General features: G+C 37.0%; 1 protein-coding gene across 4 annotated transcripts in view; it reads right to left on the bottom strand.

The window, feature by feature from the left end:
* Nucleotides 1–45: 45 nt before the first annotated feature.
* map1aa (microtubule-associated protein 1Aa) overlaps nucleotides 46–27,815 on the bottom strand; it is a 275,632-nt gene continuing 247,862 nt past the window's right edge. For 3 of the 4 annotated variants that reach the window (XM_051920198.1, XM_051920200.1, XM_051920201.1), the window contains 3 exons: nucleotides 12,292–21,007; nucleotides 5,958–6,190; nucleotides 46–5,769 (listed from right to left, as the gene is read on the bottom strand). In XM_051920198.1, the coding sequence (XP_051776158.1) occupies nucleotides 5,614–5,769; nucleotides 5,958–6,190; nucleotides 12,292–21,007 (9,105 nt within the window). In that variant the 3' untranslated portion in view covers nucleotides 46–5,613. The remainder of the gene's footprint in view (nucleotides 5,770–5,957; nucleotides 6,191–12,291; nucleotides 21,008–27,815) is intronic. The other variant, XM_051920199.1, reaches the window with a different exon arrangement.

Raw genomic sequence — 27,815 nt, 5'->3', positions numbered from 1 at the left:
TGTGAATTGTGTAATCCATTTTAAACAAACAGACAATGCAAGAGGTTTGAATTTCAATAAATGGATTTTATTGGTGATCACCAGGCTGTTTCCCTGTTACAATAAGTTTGCAGTAGTTCTATCTTTATTTCAGATTAAAGAGAGATACAGAATATTGCACACAAAATATTCGAGTAACTAAAATATTAATACAGCGCAAAAAGAATAACTATCACAGCGCCTTCTTTACAATACCCCACGGCGGAAAAAGAAGCGCAGCAAGTTAACATGTGCCATTTCAGTACCATTAATACAATTTGCTGTTTTAAATATATATATTTTTTTCAAATAGTACTTTATTCTTAGTTTCCTTTTAAACTATTACATACAGGATTATAACTTATAAGAGATCACATGCAGAAACAAGCAAGGCTCATTATAATGGTCTGTATGTTTATCCATCAAAAACGTTCTGGTGGATGTTTTTGAAAAATGCAGTTGTAAGCTGATTTTGCACAAGTATAACTGTGAGGTACTAATGTTTTTTATTTCTCTCTTTACTGAGCAAGAAAAATGTCTCTTTAAAGGTAAAGCTTGCTAAAATGATGTATGTAATCTTGAAAGGTTGATTACTCACAATGGCAGATGGTTTTATATTCTTATTTCTCTCAATGGCAATTATAGTTAATGGATTTTTTTAAAATCTACCTTTAAGGGACAGTCCTAGTGAACCCCATAAACAATGATTTCCATCAGATTTCTGCCTGAAAAATAGATCCAGATAGAGAATTTTCTCAAACATTCTATTTAATATATATTTGAAATATTTTTCAGTTTTCTGAAGTATACAAACAGACAACAACTATAAAGTAAAGAATATTTGCACACAGATAGCAAGAGCACTATAAATTAGAATATTTCACATTCTTTCTTATGTCCACCACTGTCATCTTAAACATAGCAGTGTCAAACCAGTTTTTTTGTTTAATCACTGCATGTGTGTAATTTACTGCTCCAATTTGACAGTTTTTGAAATATTGATCTTTTTATCTAATAACAGAAGAATGTGTATTGAATGTTCTTTCAGAGACAAATGAGGACATTGTTTTATTATTAGTGCATTTTCTTATGGTCTAGTTTTTGTAAATGTTGTAAGTTGTTTTCCTTAGTTAACACAAGAAATGACAACCAGATTTATTCAATGTGAGCACGTGCATATCACTGTTAAGGCCTCTGGATGCCCACTGGTTTTAAGTTCTTAGCAATACCAGAACAAAACATTCTTCCCTGGACACACAAAAAAGATAATACAAAAGACAATGTAAACAAAAAATGTAGGATACAAATTAAATCTGTAAACAATCAAAATGAACTAATGTAATAAAAAATGTGCTAGACAGCCAAAAGCCCCTGCTGGGGCTGTGCCACAGTAGCTTACTATGAGAGAGTGAGCTTTTCCCAACAGTGCATTTCATATACTATGCAAGATTTAAATGTACAAAAATTGCAGAAGCCTTTATAGTTATCATGACAGCAATTTCTCTTTCTCTTCTCCTCAATCTCCAAACCTCAAAAGTTTCTTTTTCTCCAATAAATAATTGTGAAATGACAACTATGAGCTACTCTGTATATGACAGAAAGGCTCCCTGGGATAAACAGCAGCTGGACATAAAGGTCCAAATCAAATAGCTTTACCGTTAAATATTTTCTAAAGACCTTTGTTACCTCTATAAAGCGTGTATTCTTCAGATAATACCTTAAATAGAGATATTCACTGAGATCTAATGTTATTTCATGCAAGAAAAAGCATATTTTTGATATAAGAAAATTGTGATGGGAAGCCCTTCCATAATAACCAATGGCACTATTAAAGTTGTGAAACAAATATGAGCAAAACATGGCATCCCAATAGATTTAAACATAAATGACAAGAAAAATATCTACATCACACACACGCAAAATTGATAAGGGTGATGTAAATAAAAACAAAAAGGCATATACCTCTAGTAAGGACCTTGTGCTGAATTTGAAAAATGTAGGCACTGCATGAAAATACTGTTAAAAATTAAACACAAATAAATATAAAATATAAATTAGCAAAATAAAGCATACAACATACAAAAATTAGTTAAAAGCCTCTAGTGAAGGGAAGGATTGTAAATTAATTATGTACAAATTGCCTTTAGCTGGTCCTGTCCTAATAAGGAAAAGAAAACTCAAATTGCCCCATCAAACACAAATAGAGAGGATAAATACCATTTTATCATTTTAACATTGAGTACATTACCAAAATGAAAAACAAACAAAAAATTTAAATAAAACATTTTTTGAATTGAGCATTTTGTGTTACCCAGTCTGCTCTTGGCATCTCATTTTCTTTGAACATAATTGCTTTCTGTGATATTTTTGTCTTTTTTGCAAACATCTTAAATTGTAGGATAAAAATACTTACATGCAGAACATCAACAGACATTTACTTAATTATTATGCACATAAATCACATACAAAAGTTAGCTTCCCTTGTTTGATCAATGTGAGGTAGCAACTATAAAAAGGTGGACGTACCATAGGAGATCTAGCTATTGTATTCTCAATGAGATCAAGACTTTAGGCTTTCCGTTTTCAGTGGCACTGAAAAATATACGTGATTCTGCTACAGCTATGGATAAGGGTTTTCACAAGTATTTTTAAAGTGCTCTAAGATATTGGTGTTGATGGAAAGCGCTAGAAAGATGGAGTCAGAACCAGTTTAAAGGTACTCCATATGAAATATGTAAAGATTTCTTACTTAAAAACTAGCTGCAGAACACTCCAAAAGGGTGACATCTTAAAAGCCCTTTTCTTTTGTCTGTGTCAGGGCTAAACTGTTTGATTGGTGATAAAACATGTGTAGCACTTAATAATATGCAATTCTTGAAATCAGAAGGCAAATATGCAGCCTAAAATCAATGTGTACAAATATACAATTCAGTTTGTACTAATTAAATATCAGAATAGAAACTTAATGCAGCAAAAAAAAAATAAACCTTTGCTTTGCAGCTTTATTAGTAACAAGGCTTTGCTAAAATTAATTTCCATGAATGCTTAATTTACAGAATGAAGCTAGTGATTTACAACATGTCTCATAAAAACAAATAATAAGAAAATAAAAATTACTATTTATATTCCAATTGAAATAAATATACTATTCATGTTGTGTAGATTTTCTCTATATTGAAAAAATAATTTTATTAGTACCGCTGTTGGATGAAACAGTGTACACAACTTATTTGAATAATAGAAACCAATATTTCTAGGTATATGTTAAGGTATGTATGAAATGAAAAAAAAAGCTCATTTTATGTAATACCCATATCAAAAATTCTTCCATCCCATTAAAATCAAGAGAGCAAAGCCCTTATCCAGCTACTCATCTTTACTATAATATAGTTAAGAGAAATTATTGGCTATGAAGGTCATGCCCTTGAGTACTATGAATTGGGTTCACTGTGAGTTACGTATCAGTCTAGTAAAATGTTAATTTCTATTCTTAAAAGTGAAAGTAGGACATTTTATTTTCTAGATATTTTACTGTAAAATCTTGTAGGGCCACTATTAAGGAGTTAAAGAAAAAAAAATTAAAACTTAATTTACAATTATAATTTCACTGATTTAATATATTATCATCGAAATGAGACCAGGCAAAAATATAACACAATTAGCCAAATTAAATGTAAAGGAAGACACAAAAAATTATGTGCTAATGACAAATGTAAATGATGATTAGACAGGCTTTTTAAACAAGAATGTGAGGTTCATTTGGGCTCAGGAAGTTCAGTATGGAAAAAAAAACTGTAACCTGTCCTTCGTTGGATATAACTGCACATCAAAAAGACTTAAACAGCAGGTTTTGTGTTAAAAATTTAAGATACGAACTAGAGAATAGTGTGATGAAGCAAAAAAATTCCAATCTGTGCAATAATAGTCACATCATCTGATGTATGATATATCGTTTGTTTCAATAGAATATCAGCATGCAGAGGAAAAAAGAAGCCGATTCCTTTGAATGAAATTACCAGAGATATACAAAGGAGCATATTTCTATGTCATTGAAATGAACAGAATTTCAAAAAGATAAAAGTAACAGTAAAGAATTGGTATTTAATTACAAACCAGCAATGTAATGAAATCTTTCATGCAAAGCATGCCAAAGTAAAAATAACACAGGAGAATACATGCTTTGCTTCTTTCATCATACAATCAGATGCTGCCTGGCATTATTCTCATTGAGAAACGGGCACAAGGTTGTACGGCATGGTACAACCTAACACTACATCAGTAATGATAAGGTTAATACAAATATTTCTTCCTTGTTTTGAGATAAATTATTTCAGTTTTCTATAGTTTACTTACTTATTTCGAGATTAATGAGTTAACATTCCCATAGTTTAACAAATGTTTACTTCAACATCAAAACCTTATATTGCATTTACATTTTTTAGTTTCTGACATTCATTTTTTCAAATAAAGACGTGCATATTACAGGACATGGTAATGAAACAAACGGTGGCATACACCTCTGAGCGCTGGGAAAAACAAAATCAAAACAGTAAAGTCAGTTGCTTTCCCAGTCTGGCTGGAAATGCCTGATTCTGCAACAATTTTCAGTTCAAAATGGAATGTGGATGAAGACAGTAGATTAAAAACTCAGTAATAAGATGAGGTCATGTGCTTTCAACGTGTAGCTTGGAGATGACACTGTTTTTAAACAGCCACTTGGAGTACACCAATAATTTCTAAGTTCAAATTAATTTACCTTACTTGAAAGTTAAAGGTATTACTGCCTCTTTTTCTGGCAGTGATAGTGATATGAACACTCAGCCCTTCAAGTGCTGTACTGCTAAGTCAATCCTGCATTACTTGTGCTTTTAATTACTAATCTCTATTGTTTTACTTTTTGAATTATGAGTTACAATAGCTCACCAAAGTACTCCAGTTTTGAGATCTAAAACATGTAATCTAGGTATATCTTCTTAGACAGAGGAGCTCCTCTAGTTAAGAGTATATCAGAGCAAGCCTAAAAGGCTCCATTGACACAGGATACAAATATACGAAAGCTGGATGTAAGTTCACTTATTGTTTCATTATAAGAAAAAAAATGAAGCTCTTGCAAATCATATAAAGAAGACAGCTTGATTACTGGTAGTCTTAATAGGCAGCTTTTCGAGTACTCCTTTAGTAAACCACAGACTATTAAAGACTATTACTACAGCAGCGTAACAAATTTGTTTAATTGCTTCTGTGTTAACCATCACACACAGTGTGGACAGATGGCTAAACAGAGATGTGTTGAGACTGTTTTGTTCTGGGATGCTCTGACTTCTTTGGAAGCTTTTCAAAGTCTGTGTGGTACACATAGATCTGGAGACAATTGGCATTCACTTCATCTCATCTGAATTTTAGGATTCTCAAATCAAGTATTTGGCTAGTTCTTTTGGAAATCTATCCGTGTAAGTTTTTGAGGAATTGGATACTTTAGAGGCTGGTCCAAATACAAAGTCAACTGGGATGTGAAAGGTTGAGGCAGAGAACAGAGAGACTGAGAGAGATAGAGATAGAGAGAGGAGGGAGGGTGAGAAGAAGAATCCATGAGACTCAAAACTCAATCTTGCAGGCAGGGAAGGATTCATCCTGCATGACCACCGTGCTGCTGCTGGCTAGAACCATAATGTTCAATTCTTGTTGTTTCTCATGAGTTTGTTGATACCATTCTCTAGTAACTTCTGTGTCATGTGTTGGTATTAAAGTAACCTGTAGCAAAAGAGGCTATTATTAGTATTGCCAAATAACGAGAACTGTACTGTCTGAATTATTGATATATTTAAAAGCTCCACAATTAGTGAATGAAGGCTGTTAAAACACTGACACAATTGTTTCATTTAAAACATACACAAATATTATTTTTGATTCTGCTCATTTATCAATTCAAGATTATTTACCTGCAAATTGTTGCCCCACTGAGACTTTCCCTCGAGCAAAGCATCCAGGACACTTCGACTAGGTTCCCCACTGCCGGAATCATTGCCGCTTACTACATAGTAAGCTGCACGAACCCGTTTAAAGAATTCTTGGTCTACATTCTTGGCACTGCAATGATTAGGTATATAGGCCAGGTCAACATATATTGGGGGACCTGGAGGAACACCTGATGCAGACTTCTGAGAACTGGAAACTGAAAAATGAAACAAGTGACAGTGACATGAGAAAACATTACAGTAAGTAACAAGAGAAAAATACTCACAACACCAGTGAACAACCACAGCATGTCCTCAAAGGCAGTACAGAAATTCCATTGAATTATTCTAACTGGTATTTTACATTTTAACTATCGGTTGGTCAAATAATTTACAATATCTGAATATAAAACTATGGGGAAAAATGCTGTTTCACGTTACACTTCCTTTATTTATAAAAAAACACACGACAACTTAATGAAAATATTTAAAATTATGGTAATATTACCTGCTACATACTCTTCCTTAATTAAACCTAGCAGTCTTTATACCTAAATATTTCAGAAACACTGTTCAAGAGTGAAATAGTAAACTCAAAGATCAGATTAAAAGTAATAAGGTTAAAGTAATATTAAAATATTGGTACAAACTACAGTATAACTAATTTTTAGATCTGAAAAATATGTGCAAGCAAATAAGTTCACTCACAATTATTCAAAATGTCATAAAGAACTAAATTAATTTATAACCTTAACACTAGAATCCCACCTTAAATTCCTTCACACCTGTCCGTCAGCGTCTTTTGTGTTGCAAATGTGTTGATCAGCACAAGCATCAAACAGCCTGCTATCCCATCACCCCCCACCCACTGCTGCAGCTCAACTCGCAAAGAAGATTCTCAGTGCTCAAGTGGTTTATCTGGGAGTGAGGTGCCTAGAATTGTAGAGGTTAATAATGTACTGTCATTTGGAATACATACATTTCATTTGTATTCCGTGTCTACAACGATCTGTGTAAACACATCGCTGAAAAAAACGTTTTTCATACATACATTTCATGTGTGTTCCATGTCTACAGCGATCTGTGTAAACACATCGCTAAACAGAAACATTTTTATGTCTCTCTATTATAAAAAAAAATCTTGGGAGGGAAACAAGGGAGACCTTCTTGGAAGACACTTTGAAGTCCTGCGAGACTACTTGAATGGATGATACTTTGAAGTCCCGTGAGACTACTTGCATGACACGCCCTACTTACAAACAAATTCTCTGAGACACTTTAACGTCCTGTGAGACAAATAAGTGAGATAAAAGGACAGCTGTTGTACAGGCTTTTAAATAATCGTTGCGCAGCGCAACATGCAGATCACACAGCACTTCACAAGCAGCAGCAGCTACTGTACATGCTTTTAAATGAATGAAGCGCATCGGGACATGCAGATCACGCAGTATACCACAAGCATCAGCAGCTGCTGTACATGCTTTTAAATGAATGACTCGCAGCGCGACATGCAGATCACGCAGCATGGAACAAGCAGCAGCTGGCTTAAAAGACAGCTGCTGTACAGACTTTTAAATGATCGATGTGCAGCGACATGCAGATCATGCAGCACGGCACTAGCAGCCCCGAGAGGGTGGTGGGGAGATAACTCATTCACTATAGCTATATTACTGGCAAATATCAAGAAATAAAAAATGAATGAAATGAAAATAACAATTTCTTTAACTTGTATATCTGGATAACCATACCCGGGGGTTGGCGAGCAAAGCGAGCAGGGAGCAGAGCCCCCTAGTTTTACTAATAATTGACAAAATGTAGACATGAAGTGTATAATGTATGAAGACTGAAGTCCAAATATCAAATAAACACTTTCAGAAAAAGGTACAAGTATAACAAAACAAGTGCGCTTTTACTCAAGAATATACAGTCATATGAAAAAGTTTGGGAACCCCTCTCAGCCTGCATAATAATTTACTTTCAACAAAAAAAGATAACTGTGGTATGTCTTTCATTTCCTAGGGTGTTTTCCAAACAAAGATTTTTAGTGAAGCAGTATTTAGTTGTATGAAATTAAATCAAATGTGAAAAACTGACTGTGCAAAAATTTGGGTTCCCTTGTAATTTTGCTGATTTGAATGCATGTAACTGCTCAATACTGATTACTTGAAACACCAAATTGGTTGGATTAGCTCGTTAAGCCTTGAACTTCATAGACAGGTGTGTCCAATCATGAGAAAAGGTATTTAAGGTAGTCATTTGCAAGTTGTGCTTCCCTTTGACTCTCCTCTGAAGAGTGACAGCATGGGATCCTCTAAGCCAGGGGTCCCCAACCCCCGGTCCGCGGCCCACAGCCGTCTGACAGCTGGGCCGCGAGAGAACTGCCAGCAACGGAGACTCACTCAGACTTTTCAGAACACTTGGCGGGCGGGGCTTTGCTGCGGCGCAGAGAGAGGAGAGAGACTGAGGTGAGAGAGTATTACAACAAAGTTATTTTTATGGTCCCAACAGTTTCCCCATATGACGCGAGTCTATAGAAATCGCGTTACTATGAAGTACATTCAGCAGATGCTTTCATTACAACGAAGTGACCTTGAAATGCTTGAACGAATCATCCACTGAGCAGTTAGATCTGTGGTCATAGCTCAGTTGTGCACGTTTGCACAATGATCCCCAAACAGAAACATTGTAAAAAAAAAAAAAAATCTCTTTCTTTGAAATTTTCTCGTACTGTTTTTTTTTTTTTTTTTTTTTTTCTGTTTCTGTTTTCTGTGGTTTTCAGTGATACCTTTTGCTTATTGCTTGTCAACATTTGAAAAACATCCATTGGAATTTAACTCATTGTCACCCTCCTATAGAAACAGCAGACACGAAAAAATGATAGCAGTGTTAATGTTTGTGATGTGCAATCTGTTGGAATGGCAAATACAAAGCATATGTCTTTGTTATATGCAAAAAAAGAAGAAAAATCTCGGGTTGCAAATGTATGCGAACTGCTTAATAACTTAATAATAATAGAAATATTATGTAAATTGTGTATAAAACTGCCCCCCTCCACCCCCCACCGACCAGTCCGTGGAAAAATTTGCATCTAATAAAGTGGTCCTTGCTGTCAAAAAGGTTGGGGACCACTGCTCTAAGCAACTCTAAAAAGTTTTGAAAACAAAGATTGTTCAGTATCATGGTTTAGGGGAAGGCTACAAAAAGCTATCTCAGAGGTTTTAACTGTCAGTTTCAATTGTAAGGAATGTAATCAGGAAATGGAAGGCCACAGGCACAGTTGCTGTTAAACCCAGGTCTGGCAGGCCAAGAAAAATACAGGAGCGGGATATGTGCAGGATTGTGACAATGGTTACAAACAACCCACAGATCACCTCCAAAGACCTGCAAAGAACATCTTGCTGCAGATGATGTATCTGTACATCGTTCTACAATTCAGAGCAATTTGCACAAAAAACATCTGTATGACAGGATGATGAGAAAGAAACCCTTTCTGCATTCACGCCACAAACAAAGTCGCTTCTTGTATGCAAATACTCATTTAGACAAGCCAGATTCATGTTGGAACAAAGTGCTTTGGACTGATGAGACAAAAATTGAGTTATTTGGTCATAACAAAAAGCGCTTTGCATGGCGGAAGAAGAACACCGCATTCCAAGAAAAACACCTCCTACCTACTGTCAAATTTGGTGGAGGTTCCATCATGCTGTGGGGCTATGTGGCTAGTTCAGGGACTGAGGCCCTAGTTAAAGTCGAGGGTCGGATGAATTCAACCCAACATCAACAAATTCTTCAGGATAATATTCAAGCATCAGTCACAATGTTGAAGTTACGCAGGGGTTGGATATTCCAACAAGACAATGACCTAAAACACAGTTCGAAATCTACACAGGCATTCATGCAGAGGGAGAAGTACAATGTTCTGGAATGGCCGTCACAGTCCCCTGACTTGAATATCATCGAAAATCTATGGGATGATTTGAAGCAGGCTGTCCATGCTCGGCAGCCATCAAATTTAACTGAACTGGAGAGATTTTGTATAGAAGAATGGTCAAAAATACCTCCATCCAGAATCCAGACACTCATCAAAGGCTATAGGAGGCGTTATATTTGCAAAAGGAGGCTCAACTAAGTATTGATTTCATATCTCTGTTAGGGTGCCCTAATTTATGCACCTGTCTAATTTTGTTATGATGCATATTGCATATTTTCTGTTAATCCAATAAACTTAATGTCACTGCTGAAATACTACTGTTTCCATAAGGCATGTCATATATTAAGAGGAAGTTGCTACTTTGAAAGCTCAGCCAATGATAAAAAAAAATCCAAAGAATTAAGAGGGGTTCCCAAACTTTTTCATATGACTGTAACTGAAGAAAAAGAAGCTGGCTTAGGGTACATGCCACTGACATGACTGCTTGGATGGTGCAGCGGTAAGAGTTGCTGACTCATAATCAAGAAATCGCTGGGTCCACCAGTTATCATTTTGAGTACTGAGCTGCTATTTCTATTACTATTATATAATAGAAACATATATTTGATTTGAATCTGTAACAGCCTGTGTAAATGTATGGTACTAGTAAAAGTTAGCATTTTTTTTTCACTTTTGAAATGTATGTACGAAATACGTTTGTTTTAGCGATGTGTTTACAAAGATTGGTGTAAACATGAAACACACATGAAGTATGTATGAAAAACATTTATTTTAGCAATGTGTTTACACAGATCATTGTAGACACGGAATACACATGAAATGTATGTATTCCAAATAACAATATTTTATTTACCCTCTACAATTCTAGGCACCTCACTCCCAGAAAAAACCATTTGAGCACTGAAAATATTCTTTGTGACTTAAGCTGCGACTGTGGGGGAGGGGGGGGGGATAGGGGGTGCTGTAGGGGTGATGTGATAGCAGGCTGCTTGCTGCTTGTGCTGATACACATTTACAACACAAAAGATGTTGGCGGAGAGGTGCGAAGGAATTTAAGGTGGGCCGGGATTATGAGTTTTTTCGTAGGCTTCAGGGATTCTAGTGTTAATAATTAAATAACACAACACTCTGAAATCCACTTAATCCACCTAAAGCATGCAAGGGTCTTGGCAGGCAAAAGGCAGCCCTGGATAGAATGTCAGTCCATCACAATTCCTAATCATACATAAACCTATGTTCCCCAAATAACCGAACCTGCATGCCTTTGAGGATATGGAAGGAAAACTGAAGTACCCACAGGAAAATCCATGCAGATACAAGAAAAAGATGCAAACACCCCATACAGACAACAATCAGGTGGAGGACTCAAATCCAGGACCCTGGAAAAATCATTTAGCTGTGCTAACTACTATGCTAACGTATAATCATGAATAAATAACATTTTTTGTTAAGTTTACTCAGTCTTTTTAATATATCATAGTTTTTCAACAATTCAAAAGTAGATAAGCTGCTCTTTAAATGACGCATGCTAAGGCTTTGTTGCTTTGACACTAAACATTTTGCTCTTATCAATTTAAAATCCCTTGCCCTGAGAACCAAATGTAAGAACACAGAAAACTTAGATGTAAGATTTATCTTATATTGCCTATGTTTGCTCTGGTCTGCTAACAAAAACACAACTGTGTGCACTATTTAAGGAGCATATTTACATAAAGGGTACTGTACATGCAGCTACCATGTTGGTTCTTTGTAAGATGTTTCAATTTTGTTGATTCATGCACTGCAACAACAATTACAGTAAAATCAAACTGTTACATAGGATGACTGCAAGACGGTATTATACTTCTACAAGTTTATAAAATAAAGTAAAACTGTGCCACAACCCCATTAACGATAATAATAGCCTTAATTTTAAATGTACAAATGTTAAAGTAGTATAAACATAAGCAATCTGTATAAATATAAATGTAAAACTAAGCTCTGACAAATGATGCAAATAATCACTCTGCTTCTTTTCTAATTGTTTATAAACATTACAGCAGAAACTGACAGATTTGCTTTGCAGTTTCTCAAAGCACTGTATAATTTTCTGGCACTGTCTAAATTAGGCTATGTACTCCCTCATTATACTGTTTAAACCTCCCATTCAAGTTTATGCTAAAGTTAACTGACATAGGATTATAGGGCTAATAGTTACCATTTTGAAAATTGAAAATTACTGAGTACTGGTCTTGATACTCATGTGAAGCAGCTTGTTCTGAAAAATTAATTTATACCAAAAATTGTTTAAACTGGTCCCATTGACTATATTTAAATTTCAAATTGATTTCTTTAAAATACGATCAATTAAATGTTACTACAAATCATTTAATATATTCATTAATGTACCTGTGTTATTTTTAATACCATTGACTAGTCCTCTCCCCAGGTTATGTCCTGGACTTGATCTCGTCACCTCATCCTTGTCTTCACCTCGGGAACCTTGCATGTCAGACATATGCAATGACTTAGAGGTCTTCTCACCATCCTTTTTTCGAACTGAAGTTGTCCTCGGTGATTTTTCAATTGAGTCTTTAGCAGATTGCAGCTGCTTGGCGGGAGTGGGTGACCTTTTTCCTCTAGTATCTGTCTTCCGACCAGGAGAAGCAGATTTCGATTTGTTAAGTGGTTTTCTCACACCTTTATTGTTCTTCATGTCTTTTTTTAGCATTTTATCACTGCGATTCACTAAATTATGATCATTTAGCAATACCTCTGGGTCGATCATGCAAACATCAGGGTGTGGAGGATGTGGGAAGGGATCCATTAAAGGGGCAGGTGGAGGATCATACCCTCTTTCTGACCTGGATACAGATGTGTGGTGATTGCTCCCTCCAACAGCTGCAGACTTGTCGACAGGCAAAAACTCTGCATCCTCATCAGAATCCATGTTTGCATCTGCAGTGATGGAAGGGCACTCCTCTGTTTCTGGAGGGACATCAGAATCTGATTGGGATGGAAGTGACTCACTAACAGAGGTAGGTGGAGTATCTTCTCCAGCTGTTGCCAGACCTGAAGCCATGGCACCTGGAAGATGTTGGCTATCATCTCCATGGTGACCATGATAATGGTGCTGGTGTAAATGCCTTTTTGAAGAAGAAAGTTGTTTATGATCATCTCCTTCTTGGGACTGTTCACTTCCTTCTTCCTCATCATCTTCCTCACTAGACAGCCTGTGAGGGCTGGGATTAATGAAAGATGGCGAAAGCTCCCCTTTTCTGTGTTTGTACTCACAAGAAGAAAAACCTATGGATGAAGGAGAAAAGGATGATGTGGCACCCATGCATATATCAGGTGGCTCCTCAGAATCTTCTCGGGGTCTGTCTGATGTCTCACTATAACATGATGAGGAGAAACTATGTTCAGCAGAAGAAAGTGAAACTGGACGAGTCATCCTTTCACTTGTCCTTTCCTTGTCTTCCTTACACTGTACTTCACTAGAATGAAAAGCTGAAGCTGGAGGTATTACCTTTTTCCCGTGCTCTACAATGCACACAGAGGCACTGCTTTTCTCTTTTTTCTTTTCATCTTCTGCTGCTTTTTCTTCTTCTAATTTATTTTCGGGTTTTACATGAATATGGGAAGGTGATTCAATGCTTAACGCTTCTGGAGCTCCAAAGGGCACTGCTGGTGGACTCATGCTTATCTCTGTTGGCCCATTTGCCTGAGAGGCTTGCAGAGATGGTTGAGGAAATGAGGACAGCACATCTGGAAGGTGACTGGATGTGTCAGAGCTTAAGCAAGGGGAAGAAATTCCATAAAACCCCTGTGTTTCCTCATGTTCCAGAACATTCTGTTCTACTGGCGCAGTTGGTGGTAATCTTTGGCATTCGACCCTACAAGGCAAGGTGTTGTCTTCAGTTTCATATAGATATGTCTCTTCCTCAGCATTATCAGACTCCTCATAAAAACATTTCACTCTAGAATCAGCAGGCAACAAAGGTGAAACATCAAAAAGACTTCGTGTTTGATCTTCTTTAAAAGAAGACTGTGAATGGACAGAATAAGACGGAATGTTCTGTGATGCAGAACACAAGTCAGATTTTTCACTCCAGTCAGAAATTTTCTGGTGATGCTCTTTTTGTAATGCTGTTACTTGTAAAGTTCCCTCACATTTCATGACAGAGTCATCAGATGCAGTAAAAGATGAAGGGAAACGTTTAAGCTCTTCAAAAGGACTAATAGAAGAAAAATGGGTTGGGTCAGAGAAGGATTTTGTAGAAGCTACCTCCTTGGAAACTTCTAAATACTCATCTTTTAATAATGCCCCTGTACTGGAAATAGGTTTCTCCTTAACAATAAGGTTTTCTTCTGTGAAGGAGGAATATTCAAAACAAGCACTGTCAGTATCTGATTTGAAGACTTCAGAGGAAGTGGTAGGTGGAGCTTCAAACTCTTCACCAAATGGTTGATAAGCTGACTGAGTGACAGATGCCGATGACATAAAATCATATGCAGAAGTGGAAGAAAAAGTGGCTGAAGATGAATTGTAATCAAGGTCAGAGGATGAAAACAAATCATTCTTGTTTTTACTTGGAGTATTCCCTGTTTCCTGTTTCTCTGTCTCATTCTTTTTGTTATCAAAATAATTATCTTCACTCAATTTACCATGTGAAAAACCTTCTAGATCTGTTTTTTTAGTTTTCGGCTTTTCATAAGATATTCTTGGATGACAGTTTTCATCACCAGCATCATCCTCATTATCACTGTATGAATTATCAACGCCAGTCGAAAGCTCTTTTATGTTACTCTGACAGATGTATGTGTAACTGTCTGGGTGAAAAGATGCTGTGCTGCTAGGGCTAAATTCTGATTTTTGTAAATTGTCTATGACTTCGTCCTTTGTACTACTACTGCTACTAAAGTGTTCAAAGCATGGTGATGCTGATGTTGGCTGTTCCTGCATTCCAAATCTGTAATCTGCTTGGTGCTTGTCTTCCATTATTATTTCTGAATATCTGGCATCCACATCTTCTGCTGAGGAGATCTCATGCATATACTGAACTGGGGCTTCAGCAACTTTACATTCTTTCTCTGATTTCTCCTTGGCACCTTTCTCTAGATCAGAATCACTTGCACTTTCTTCAGATTCTCTTGGTTGCTCTCCCTCCTCCTCTTCTTCATCCATACCCCTGATTTCCTCCTGTTCTAGAACAGATCCTTTTACGAAATAACTGTTGCTAATAATACAGTCAGCCTTTATGGAATAGTCTGTGGCAGAGACAAGAATGTTGCCATCAATCTGTTGCACTGAAGATTCAGTGTAAGGTGCAGTCCATCCCTGACTATCTTTTTCTGAGAAGGCTTGATGAGAAACTGGAGGCTTCTCTTCTGAAGATAAGCGGCAGGGTGGAGACTGGGATGATAATGGCTTGTCATTTTCTAGTTCTTTGTGCTTCTCCATAGGTTGCTCTGCAAATTCTTTTTCATTTTCCATTTCTTTATCTTCTTCTGTGGCCTCTTTCTCTAGTAGATGTTTTGTTGATATAATGCTTTTGGAACTCTTAGCCTCTACTCCCCATTCCACTAAAGATGTTTCTTTTTCAGTTGGGTTTAGATGTGAACAACCTTCTTTTTTTAAAGGGATGTCCTGCCTGAAGTCAGTTAAAACTGGAATTTCTGAACTAATATATTTTCTTTCAGGTTCAACAGGCCTCTCATCTGTCTGCACCTCTTCCTTTTCCATATAGTGAATTGGTTGCTTTTCTTGCCGATAGGTGGAACTAGAAGAAAATATATCCTTTTGTATGCTTTTGTTGTCATAGATTTCAGTATATGTAAAGCTCTTATCATCTGGGAAAGGGGTTGGTTCTCTTTCCTCCCTCTCCTCCTCTTCCTCTTGACCCTTTTCACGCTCTTCTTTTAGCTGTTCTGTGTAACTCTTTTGTTCCAAGCTATAAAGTCCAAAATGTGAGCCTTTTTCAGATTCTGAATAAGTAACAGGAAGATAATCAACATGACTAAATGATTCTTCTGCTTCGTGTTTGGAAGTAGACATCTCTTCCTTAGTTGAAAACTTTTCTTCCAAACAATATGTTGCAGAAATATCTTTGTTTTTATCTATGTTTTGAACTGCAATATTCTCATCAAGAAAAATAACCACTTTCCCATTTTCTGGCTTAATCTCATGTAGACATTCATCCACTTCCTTGGACATGTTGGCTTTGACACCCTTCTCAATAGAATGTAAACTTGTATCTTCGGCAGTATTAACTGTATCTTTGGCAATCTGCACTATATCTTCTCTCTCAAAAAGGAAAGAAGAAAAGGTAGAGGAGCTACCAGGAGAGGCCACCTCTTGTTCACCACCTTTCTCTTGTTTTGCTTCCTTTTCTTTCTTTGAAAAAGCCCCAGATTCTTCCATAAAATATTCAGTCTCTGAAATTGTTTTTTCTAAATCATAGGTTATTGAGATTACTTTGGAAGAACTCCCTGCATGTGTGTAATTCTTTTCAGACTCTGGTAATTCACTAGTCTTGGGCACTTTGAAAGAATCAGGAAGACCTTCTCTCTGTAAATTAACTGGCATTTCTTCTTTTGAAACATTTGAATTCTGTAAGTCAGGTAATGAAAAATCACCTTCATATTTAGCGTAAGATAAATCATGTTCCACTAATGGAAACTGGCAATGATCAAGCTTATTAGAAGCTGGAAATAAGTGAGTCTTACTAGCAGAAAAGTCCATTTTTCCAGTTTCTAGAGATAATGGCCTAGACCCTGCGTCCCCAGAACATTTAGCATCTTCTTCCTCATCATTTTCAATCTCCTCTTCATCAGAATATATACCTTTAGAATTACTTTCTTGACCTATGGTGGGTTCTACAAACTGCTTCTTAAACGTAGCGTTGGTTTGAAGGTAAGGAGTTTCCACACCCTTTACATATTCTTTACCTGACAATGACTTTGCAGTTATAGATGCCTCTAGTTGCTTCAGCTTTTCATCCTTTAGTGATCTAGTTTCACATGTGTATTCTTCATCCAGAAACTGACTCTCCTTTACTTCTATTTCCTTTTTTTTGCTAATTTCAAATTCTTCTTCCTGTTCCTCAAATTGCATTTTTTCTATTCCATGGAATACAGCCTTTTCTTTAGTCAATTCACACACCTTGACAGTCCCTTCTTTTTCTAATGGTGTTACTGCATGAACAATTTCCATGGAAGAGTGAAATTCAACAACATCTGAAAGATCAGGCTTTATGATCTCTTTCCCCAGTTCTGAAGAGACAGGCACGTCTTTATCCGCAGGTGTAAAAGGATGCATCATGGTCGAGTCCTCCAATACTGAAGTCATTGAGTCTGAAACACTGTCTCTAAGAAACTCAGACACAGGATAATCTTTAACTCCTTCCTTGTCATCTTTAATAGTTTCATTTGTATTAATATCTTTTTCAATAATATTTTTTTCTCCAATGATGGTCTCACTTTTTTCATCAACTGGGGATTGATGGAAAGGTGTGTGCCCTGCACTAGTTGGACCAGACTGTGTTGGAGATGCCATTTTGATTGTGCTCTCATCTGGACTAAGGCATCTTTCTTCACCTTCAATAAAAGAGCCCGAATCTAACATTTCATGATGACTGAGAGTAGGAGAAAATGTTTTAGAGGATTCTATAGCAATATTGTCCTCCATGTAGACTGAAGAATCATTACCCTCCATCTTCAGAGGGTCACTCAATGACTGGCCTAAATTGTTTGTTGCAGTGGGTTGAACTGATATATCAATGCATTTGTCAAAATCAGTTTCTTTTTCTTTCAGCAGCAGTGGTGAACTGTAACCTTCCTGGATTTTTCTAATAGGCATTTCAACATTGGGTGTCTGATCCTCATACTCATCCTCTTCCTCTTCATCCTCTTCTTCATGGACTTGCATTGTCCTCCCTGCTGCATCTCCTTCTGCAGCTATAGGCTGAAACTCCTCAGATGGAGGAGATTTAAAGCACTTGTCTTCTTCTAGTGATGACGTAGGAGAAATAGTTCCAGCTGAAGGTAAGTAATCTCTTCCCTGTGTGGCTTCTGTATGGGAGGAAGATGGAATGCTGTTGACAGTGTCTAACAATAAAGAACTCTTCCCAGTTTCTTCAGTTTGTGGAGCTGTCACTGATGCCATGGACTGGTCTTCCGCTACTGAGGTAGCAAAAGAAGACAGTTTGTCACATTCAGTAATTGAAGTTGCAGATGATATATGCTCCTCTTCTGCCAAGGGGGCAGCAATGATATTAGTAGAATAAATAGCTAAGGTTGGGTCCTGCACAACCATATAGCCCTTACTGGCCAAATCAGTTTCTTCCAACAAAGCTGCTGCCTTCATCTCTCTCATTCCATGTATGCTGTCAAAAGACCCAGCCACATCTGGCACAGAGATGTCATATGAACTAACCTCATAACGAAGATGTGGTATCCTGTCTTCTGTCTCTTCATGTATTTCTTCATCAGAAATAGTTTGTTCAGTTTCAGAATAACCTGGGATTGTTTCATCCTGGATATAAGATATCTGTTCAGCAGCTGTAGCTCCACGAACAGTTGCACTGATAGCAGTTATTGGTCCCGCTATATTAGATAAGTGTGCATCATCATCTTCATATTCTTTAGTAATAAATTTCCCTTCCACATTTTTACATTCCTGGACCTTTTCCTTTTCCAATTCTTCAACTTTAACCTTGGTTTGATCTTCACTTATGTCAATAACTTCCTCTGCCTCTTCTAATTCAGCTTTTTCAACAATTTCCCCTTCATCTTCTTCATCTTCCTGTTCAGTTTCTCTTTTTTCTATCTTTGTAGTTTGTTCCATATATTTCTGAACCTCATCTTTTTCCTCATATTTGCTATAAAACATTTCTTTTTCTCCTTCCTCTTCTTCTCCCATCCCCATGTCTTCATCTTCTTCTGTCTCCTCTGCTACTATATTGTCTCTTTCTTCTCCTTCTTCTTCTTCATCCTCATCTTCCCCTTCCATTTCTGCTCCTTCATCTTCAAACTTTTCCACTACTGCAACAGGAACATAAGTGTCTTTGGTCTGTGATATATGACTATCTTCATGAGGGGATTCATTTTCTCCATCTGTAGTAGTAATCCCTTCATCTGGAGACTCAAGAGGTGGAAACTTTGAATCAGTCATGCTTTGTGAAACAATTACTTCCTTTGTGTCTTCTTCTTCATGAGGAGGCCTAAGGATCTGGGAGTCTTCTGTAGTACAGCCATTTACTTTAAGAACATTTCCTAATGTCTCTGCTTCGAATTCTGATTTCAACACCTCTTCCTGCTTTAATTCCTCAAAATCTTTAGTAAGGTCTTCTGGGGAGGATACAATAGATCGGTCCTCTGCATTCAATTGTTCCCTTGTGTCAGATTCATGTAATATTACGTCAGATTCAACAGCAACTGGCATATTAGGTTTTTGCTCAACCACCTGATCCTTGGAAGGTTTGAGTTTGTTTTTATCTGTTTTAGGCTTGCCAGGTACTTTTGCTTTGTGCAAAGTTTTCCTTACCTCAGGGGTAAATGGTTTTAAATCTGGTTTTGTTATTTTTTTCAGTTCTGGCTTGAGAGTTTCTTTCTTTTTCTCTTCTTTAAGTTTTGATTCTTTTTTATCTTCTTTTTTGGCAGTATCCTCTTTCTTTAGATCCCGTTTTTCCTTTTTGATCTCCTTCTTCTCTTTGTCTTTCTTTTCTCCCATCTTATATACCCTGTCCTTGGTATGTTTCTTGATCAACGTTTCCTTTGATAGTTTCTTCTTTTCTTGTCTAAAAGTATCAACTGCTTCAGTTTTGACCTTAGTTGTCTTTGTGACAGATTTATCAATATCTTTTATTTTCTTCTCTTCTTTTTTCTCCAATTTGTTTTCTTTTTGGGGCTCATCCTTTGATTCAAGACTTGTTATCTCCTCTTGAACATCCACCTCTTTCTTGGCTACCTTTAATGTAGGTTGTGGTTTTGGTGAAGATTTTAAACTTTCCTTGCTGTCTGCCCTTTGTTTTATTTTGGTCTGTTTTAGAACAGGGGGTGGCACACCTGAAGAAATGTCCTTCTGAGTTGCCACTGGATATCTCAGGAAATCTAAATGCTTCAATTTCTCCAGTCCTTCCAAAATTTTATTTTGTGGAGCATTTCCCGGAAACAACACACGGATAATCTTTTCTGTGGGGCAAGCTGGGAGCCAGACAATCAATGCTGTGACAGATGTCAGGTAGGGAACAGAAATTTCCCCTTCTTTTCCATTTGGTAAAACAATGCCAGTTTTGGCTTTACTGTTACCTGCCCATTTCTGCATTAGGAACTGCATCTCTTTGCTATCCTTAACAGGGTTTAAAACATACATATCAAGTCTGCCTACTCCCATCTTGTGAAACAGAGTGAGGGGCTCAATGGTATTACTGACAACCCTGTAAAGAGGCTCAGATTTTATTCCTAGTCTGTTAAGATACTGAAGGGTAAGAGAAGCTTCTTCAATGCTTTTCTTTACTTTCAGAGTAGATTCTGGCATTCGTAGCTTCTCAGGGACATTGAAGAACACTACCCCTAGCTCAGGTGATATAAGATTTTTCATCCAGTCACTGTAGGTGGTGGAGCCCTGAGACTGCTCCTCATCTTGCTCAGCAACCTTTCTCTGCAGTAGTCCATTAATTCCAGGTAGGTTGTCTGCTCCTATATGGGTAAGGAGGATAGAATCAATCCGATCCAGGTGGCGAACCAGTTTCCAAAAACAAGACTTCCTTTCTGAGCCTCCATCCACCAGAATGTTGAAACCATTAACTGCAAACAAAGCAGAGTCTCCTCTCCCTCCAGGAAAGATATAGCAGCAAGGTTTAGATAGCTTCAGGAAACCACCTGAAGTAGGAGGCTCCAGAAGGTCAAAAGGTGAGGGCACATCAACAGTCTCTGAGACGTACTCTGTGAATTCTGAGACACCCTCCATCACAGGCAGCACAGGGTCAGGGTTTAATCGGAAATCCAGAAATTCCCTAAAGTGCTTGTGCTGCTGTCCAAGGGAACTCCAGTCTCCTTCTCCTTGACAGGAAACTGTTAAACAAGCACGGTTCTTGTCGTCAGCAGGGAGGAGTGCTCCTACCTGCAAAAAAAAAAAAAAAAGAAAAAAAGCAGATCATCAATTTGATACATCTCAAGTTTTGCCCATTCATACATTTTCTGTACTATTTTTTTATTTGGAGTTATGAGCAACCAATGCATTTATCGAACATCATTAATAGGCAAGTCCACACACTAGATCAGATATCAGTCCATCACAAGCCCACACCCTTGCAAGCATGGGTAGAATATGCTTGAATATGCACATACTTTGAAGGGGCTGGGCTTCAAAGACAAAATCATGAAGCAATGGGGAAGCAGTACTAGCAACTGTCCAGTCACGTCACCTGTAAATTCAGCTTTATTATATGTTTAATGGCGTATAATGAAATCATTCAAATGCTGAATTCTTTGAAAACAAAAAAAGTTTACTTCATATTAATTCATAATAAAGATTCATACAAAAACCAAGCCTTTGCTATTCATTGTCTACTTTTAAATCGTGTTATGGTTAAATAAAACAAACACTTAAAAAACATTGAATATGATTTTGTAACTGTAGAGTGATCAGGTGAAATAGAGGTGTGCTGTATAAACTCTAAAACATGCTTAGAAGAGCAGACTGTGAAATGCAACACATAATGTTAGAAAATTAGGAGGACCGTACACTTTATCTATCCTTTTACAAATTAGTAACAATTATAAAAACAAGTCAAATTTCTCACATACATTTTGTGAGCTCAAATATGACCTTTAATCAAAATATATCTTTAACTACAAGTGTGAGACTTAATTTTTAAATTCAGGTTTGACATGAACATATGTATGGAGGGTTCAGACCCTTTCAAGAATGAAGAAGCAGAATGGTCTACATGTATTGGATTACTTGTCTAAAGTGTGTACACATTTTAATTAATTCCAATAAATATAATATTATAACCTTGACAACTTTAGACCTTTTTCTAAACTGCTTTTTAAGTAAAATTCTAGAAAACTTAAGTTTTTCAGTAGTTAAACACTCTATTCTTCATAAGTTTCAGTAAGGTTTTAGAACAAATCATTGTACAGTAACTGGACTGCAGAGGAAAGAATAGTACAGAGAGGTAAGTTCAACGCTATATGCAATCATCAGATTCATATGTTAACAGTTCTCACACACACAAGGACTGTCCTTCCTACATTTACGACATGTGTACCTGTTGCAATGCGCACACTTCTCTCTGTACTGTGGTTTCTGGCTGCATGTCCTGGAGTACAAAAGAAACAGCACTGTGCACCCAAAAGTGGACACTGACAAGATTGGAAAAAAAACAAAAAAAACATGCGAAACATGCAGTCAGTGATTACAAGCGCAAGATGTTATGCAAACAAATGTGAATAGTATGAATAATGTTGCATCCGTGCCACAGTGTTTTCCGAAATGTACTATACAGGTCATAAAATGAATAATATACAGGTCATAAAATGAATAATTCCAAATATCATATATAACTATGTCTCTGGTTTTTTTTTTTGTCAGTGCGTCTTTGACATTATAGACCATAAGGTGCATACTAATTCAGCGTGAGCAGGAACATTCAATAAAACTGAATAAAAATAAAATCAAGTGACGGTGAGACACGAAGAAGGCAGATTCACCAGCATTTGTGTGTCAGCTTTTATCCCTCCAGATCTGAGAATGTCCAGTTACATTGTCTCAAAACACCACTCACATCTATAGTTACTCCCAGTTTCAAATAAAAACTATCAGCGTCAGATCCCTGGGTGGGGGTAGTATGTATCATGACTGAGAGAATAAAAGTGAGAACGGTAACTTTCACAAGTACTATAAATGTACACCGTCTGTGACAGACGCAAACCAAATGTATGTGTGTACTGTATAATATTAACAATAAGAGCAGCTCACTACTGAAAACGGCAAATATAGGAGGCAGTCAGGATCGAACCGGGGACTCTTGATCACAAGTCAGCAAATCTTACCGCTGCACCACGGAAGCTGTTGCCTTATCCTTGACCTTTTGTGAAAGTGTTTATTTGATCTTTGGACTTCAGGCTTCATACATTATATAGTTTATGCCAACATTTTGTCATTTACTACTAAAATATGAAAAACGTTTCTGTTTTAACAATGTGTTTAATGCATGTGTTCCAAATAACGATCTATTATTTCCACTCTAAAACTCCAGCACTTCACTCCCAGATAATAAATCAAGGCATGAGCTGGGAGAACTTTGTGCATGTTCTGCGGCTGTGGGGGGATGGAATAGCAGGCCGCTTGCTGCTTGTCTTTATCAGCACATTTACTGGACAAAAGACGCTGATGGAGAGGTGCGAACGGATTTAAGGTGGGCCGGATCTACACGTTTTTTCGTAGGCTGAGGTAATTCTAGTGTTAAAGTAGTAAATGACTTATGGGTTAATGCTGACAGAGTACAGCATGTGACACCATAGACATAGTATTCTTAAAAACCATCTTAGCCAATGGGTAGATCTCTCTGGTAGTGTCTTAATTTGGTTTCAGTGTTATTTAACAGGTCGAAAATTATTTGTTAGTTGTGGTGACTGTAGTTCAGGAACCCATGATATTGTATACCACAAGGATCTATTCTGGACCCACTGTTATTTTCAATCTATATTCTCCCATTAGGCCAGATTATTTCAAAACACAAGATGAACTAACACAGCTATGCAGAGGACACCCAGATTTATTCATCTATAACACCTGATGACTCTCTGATCCAATGTCAGTTTTGTTCTTCATAATTGATGAGTAGTAAGTTCTTCAAGCTAAAAAGGAAAAAACTGAAGTCTTAGTCATTAATAAAAATGGAAATAGTGAGTGTATTAGAAATACAGTTGACCCCTTAGCAATAAAAGTCAAGGCAGAGGTAAAGGATTTAGGTATAATCTTGGACTTTGACCAAAATTTTAAATAACATATCAACACATCACTAGGCGTTTTTCTAATTACGTAACATTGCAAACGTTTAGGCATATAATGCATTTCTAACTGGTCTACCTAAGAAAGACATTGATTGATTACAGTTAGTTCAGAATGCAGCAGCAATAATCCTAGGTATTAAATCTTATCCAGAAAAAGAAACTTTAAGCACATCTCATCAATTTTAGTGTTGTTACATTGTTCTTTAGAATTGACCTTATACTACTAATGGTGTATAAAGCCTTAACTATTTTAGGGCTAATTTTTCTTTTATTGTATGGGCCTGCATACTATATGATTTCACATACATATCACATACATGTTATGCAGAAAAGTCCTGCAAAGTATGATATCGCTCAAAGCAGCCAATTGCATGAATTGCCACATTGCACTGCTTACAATATGTGTTGCATTGGTGCCTCCTTTTCAATTGTCTGTTGCAGCACTTTCTCACATATATTGTTAAGGGACAGTTCTCTTTTTGAAAGAAATACTTTCCTGTATATGTAATTACTTTCAGGCAGAAACCAGTGTTTGCTTCTGCCACTACAAAATTCTTTATGCCATACTTTGTGGGCTTGTCTGGCATATATTGTCAGAAAAAAAGGCGTCTCTTATTTTATCATAGATTCATTTACAGACAAATCATGGCCAGGCTGATAAAATTGTTTATATGTTGGTTCCACAATGTCAAGCAGGGATGGAACTTTACACATGGGGTTATAGCCTGGCTCACCCCTTGGGATTTGCTTCTGGTTATCACAGAAGTGAATAAAACTTTGCAGCAGCATGTACCAATCACGCGGCATAACCTGTCCAAAGCCACCAGGGGACAAAGCATGTTTGGACCAATGCTCCCTGAAGTTATATCACCAGTCTAGTCCCATCTCTATTTGTAATGCCACAAAGCCCTTCATCTCGTCTTTTGTTGTGGGTTTCCACTTTGAAAAATGAGAATGCGGTGCAAGAGCAGCCCGCGATTCAAAAAATTGCTCTGCATACCTGTTTGTCTCGTCTGACAGTAGCTGAAAAGCAGCATCACGAGAGAGCAGCCTGAAGTAGTCCAGTGGCTGGTAATCTGTCATGTCCAACCAACATCAAGCCATGCTGTCTTGTGAAGTCCGGTAGCCAGTTTTGCTCCCACGGATCAATGTCTGGGTATTCCTCCCACACAAACCTTGCCGTAGGCGCGACGGCTGCGCAAATGCGCTCAGCTGGCAGCCGATCAGCTGGGGTGGCATCGGCTGCTGTCCGATCAGCTGATGCCAGTTCCTCACTCTCTTGCTTGATCTCCTGATCACTGTCAACAAAATCAGATTCTGAAAAATCAGAGTCTGACTAAGCGATAATGCGCAAAACATTGTCTGCTGAGTATTTTCTTTTCTGCACTCGCTTTGCTCCCTCGTAGATGTTGATGCCATCTTGCCGTTGTTTACATTTTTTTGTTTACATTTTGTAACTCACGCACACGCAAGGATTAAATGCAGAGTCAATGAGTCTAACATTCCTCTGAGCAGAGAGGGAATGCCTGTGACGTAACAGTGAGTTTTGTCGCTGTTAACAGCTGATTGTCGTCCTCTACCCCTGAATGTCGACTTTTGTCGACATGCGCCCTCAACCCCTCCTGTCGACAAAAGTTGACATCCGCCCTAAAAGAGTTAAATAACCTTTCTCCTTCCTATATTTTGGAGTGCCTGTCCCCCTATACTCCAAGCCGTAACTTATATTTTCTAATAGCGGCCTGCTTATAATTCCAAGAGTCAAGCTTAAAAAAAGTGCCAAGGTGGCCTTTTGCTATTATGCACCAAAAATATGGAATACTTTACCAGTTAAGATATGCCAGGCTAATACCGTATACAGTATATGCATAGAATTATCATTCTCTTCAGTGAATCTGCAATCATTACTAATCTTTTACTTTTCCGTTTTCCTTTCTGGTTCTTCTGTAGCAGTATTCTATGCCACCATCACGTGATCAAACTTCTGTGCAAACAACTGTTATGTGTGAATGAAACTTGTCACAAGACCCATTGAATCAAATTCTATAAGATAAAGCCTAAAAAGAACCAATAAAGAACTATTTTAGAACATTTATGTTAGACAGAATGCCCAGTGAGGGCTGGGTAGATTTTTGACCTAGAATCCCTGCAGATTTTGTTTTTTTCTCTCCAGCTTAACTAGACCTTTTTTTTTTTCTGTCCACACTGGCCATCATCGAACCTTCTTATGTAAGCATGCATTATATATACTATTTATTCATTATTACTCTTATCTAAATGTAATTTTTTTTGCATGTAACTACTTCTTTGGCATGTTGTAAAGCACTTTGAGCTATATCCCTTGTATGAAAATGTGCTCTACAAATACATGTTGTTGTTCCAATATAAACCCTTCTTCATAAACAATCTCTTTTATGGTTTATTTGGTATACAAATAAGCAAAGGATAAAAAACATATATTCTTCAGACAGCATTATGCCTGTCTTTGTCTGAGATATCTTAATATGACCTCTACTGATGTGTTGCAAACAAATTCAAGATAATAAATAAAAAAAATGGACTTGTATATCTTCTGTAGTCACAGAAAGGAAATCCTGTCTTAATTCCTCCCTGTGCACTATTCTTTGTACTCCAGTCACCATTAATTGTTTTCAGCAATGTACATTATAGATCGAATGGTCCAATACTGCACCCTTTCAAGAAATTTATGTTTTCACTATATTTAAAATGCACAATATACATGGAATATGGTTGGTATTAGAACTTTCATAAATTAACAAAATGCTTGTACCCTTTGAAAAACTATAGCTCAAACAGTAGACTTCATTAAAAATATTTGGCCCAGAACATCCTTTATTATCTACTGCAGAAATTATAGTTTGTAGTTGTAAAAGAGATAATACAGCATTTCTAAACTATAACTACGTTTTTATAAGAATGCAACACCAGAAAGTCTGAGACAACACTGGAAACAGGCCTTTTTAACTAGAGTTTCCAAAAATGAATTGGAACTGAATACGTTCTTCCTCTATATGTCACAAATACAGTCTAACATATCTCAGAGTTGTAAACAAAAATCTTTTTTCTTGGCTAGGTATGTACAAAACTATTGTTAACCTTTTGGTTATTTCAGCATTTCTGAATGAACTTTATCTTATTTTTTATCTTATTTTTCTCTGCTATTTAGATGAGATGGAGGTGATTCAATCTGATAAGATGTAGTACTATGTGTCTTATTGATTTGTAATATATGCACTTTAATAAAACCTTGATGTCAATCACATAATTTAAAATACAATTTAACCTGATAAATTACTTTGAATTAGTTAAAAACCAAACTATCACTGAAGCTTCACAGCCTTTTTTTGGTTCTAAGTACCTTTCTAGACATGAAGCATTAAAGAATAAGTATATTCCAAGTCATAGTTATTTTTATCACAGCCATTGTCTTAATGTGTTCCTGATTAAAGCATTTTTCTATACATTTAAAAATGCATAATACTAGGGGGCTTTGCCCCCTGCTTGCTTCGCTCACCCATTCGTGTGAGTGGAGATGTGGATATGTGTTTTGAATTACCATTAATATCAATGGGCAATCTGCCCAGAAAAGAACCCCCTATCCCATATATATAGTTGCCACCATGGGATGCTCCAGCTCCCCAGACAACCGACACACCCACAGGTTCTGGACAGAAGCCTGTCACAAACAATAATTTTATTTGTGGGTAACTCATCAAGGAATCATTTTCCATGCCATAAGCATAATACATTATAAGCACACAGTAATGCTCTGTAACACAGTCATCATCTTCTTCTTCTCACTCTTCCCAGCAAGGTTCATCCACCTCCTTCCGACTCCAGGCTGAAGCGAGGATGCTTGTTTTATGCTATCCCAGGAGCGCTCCCGGTGG

Source organism: Erpetoichthys calabaricus, chromosome 17 (genome assembly GCF_900747795.2).
Source record: "Erpetoichthys calabaricus chromosome 17, fErpCal1.3, whole genome shotgun sequence".
NCBI classification, from domain to species: Eukaryota; Metazoa; Chordata; class Cladistia; order Polypteriformes; family Polypteridae; genus Erpetoichthys; species Erpetoichthys calabaricus.
Note: the sequence above shows the minus strand (reverse complement) of the source record. Positions and strands in the feature narration are given on the sequence as shown.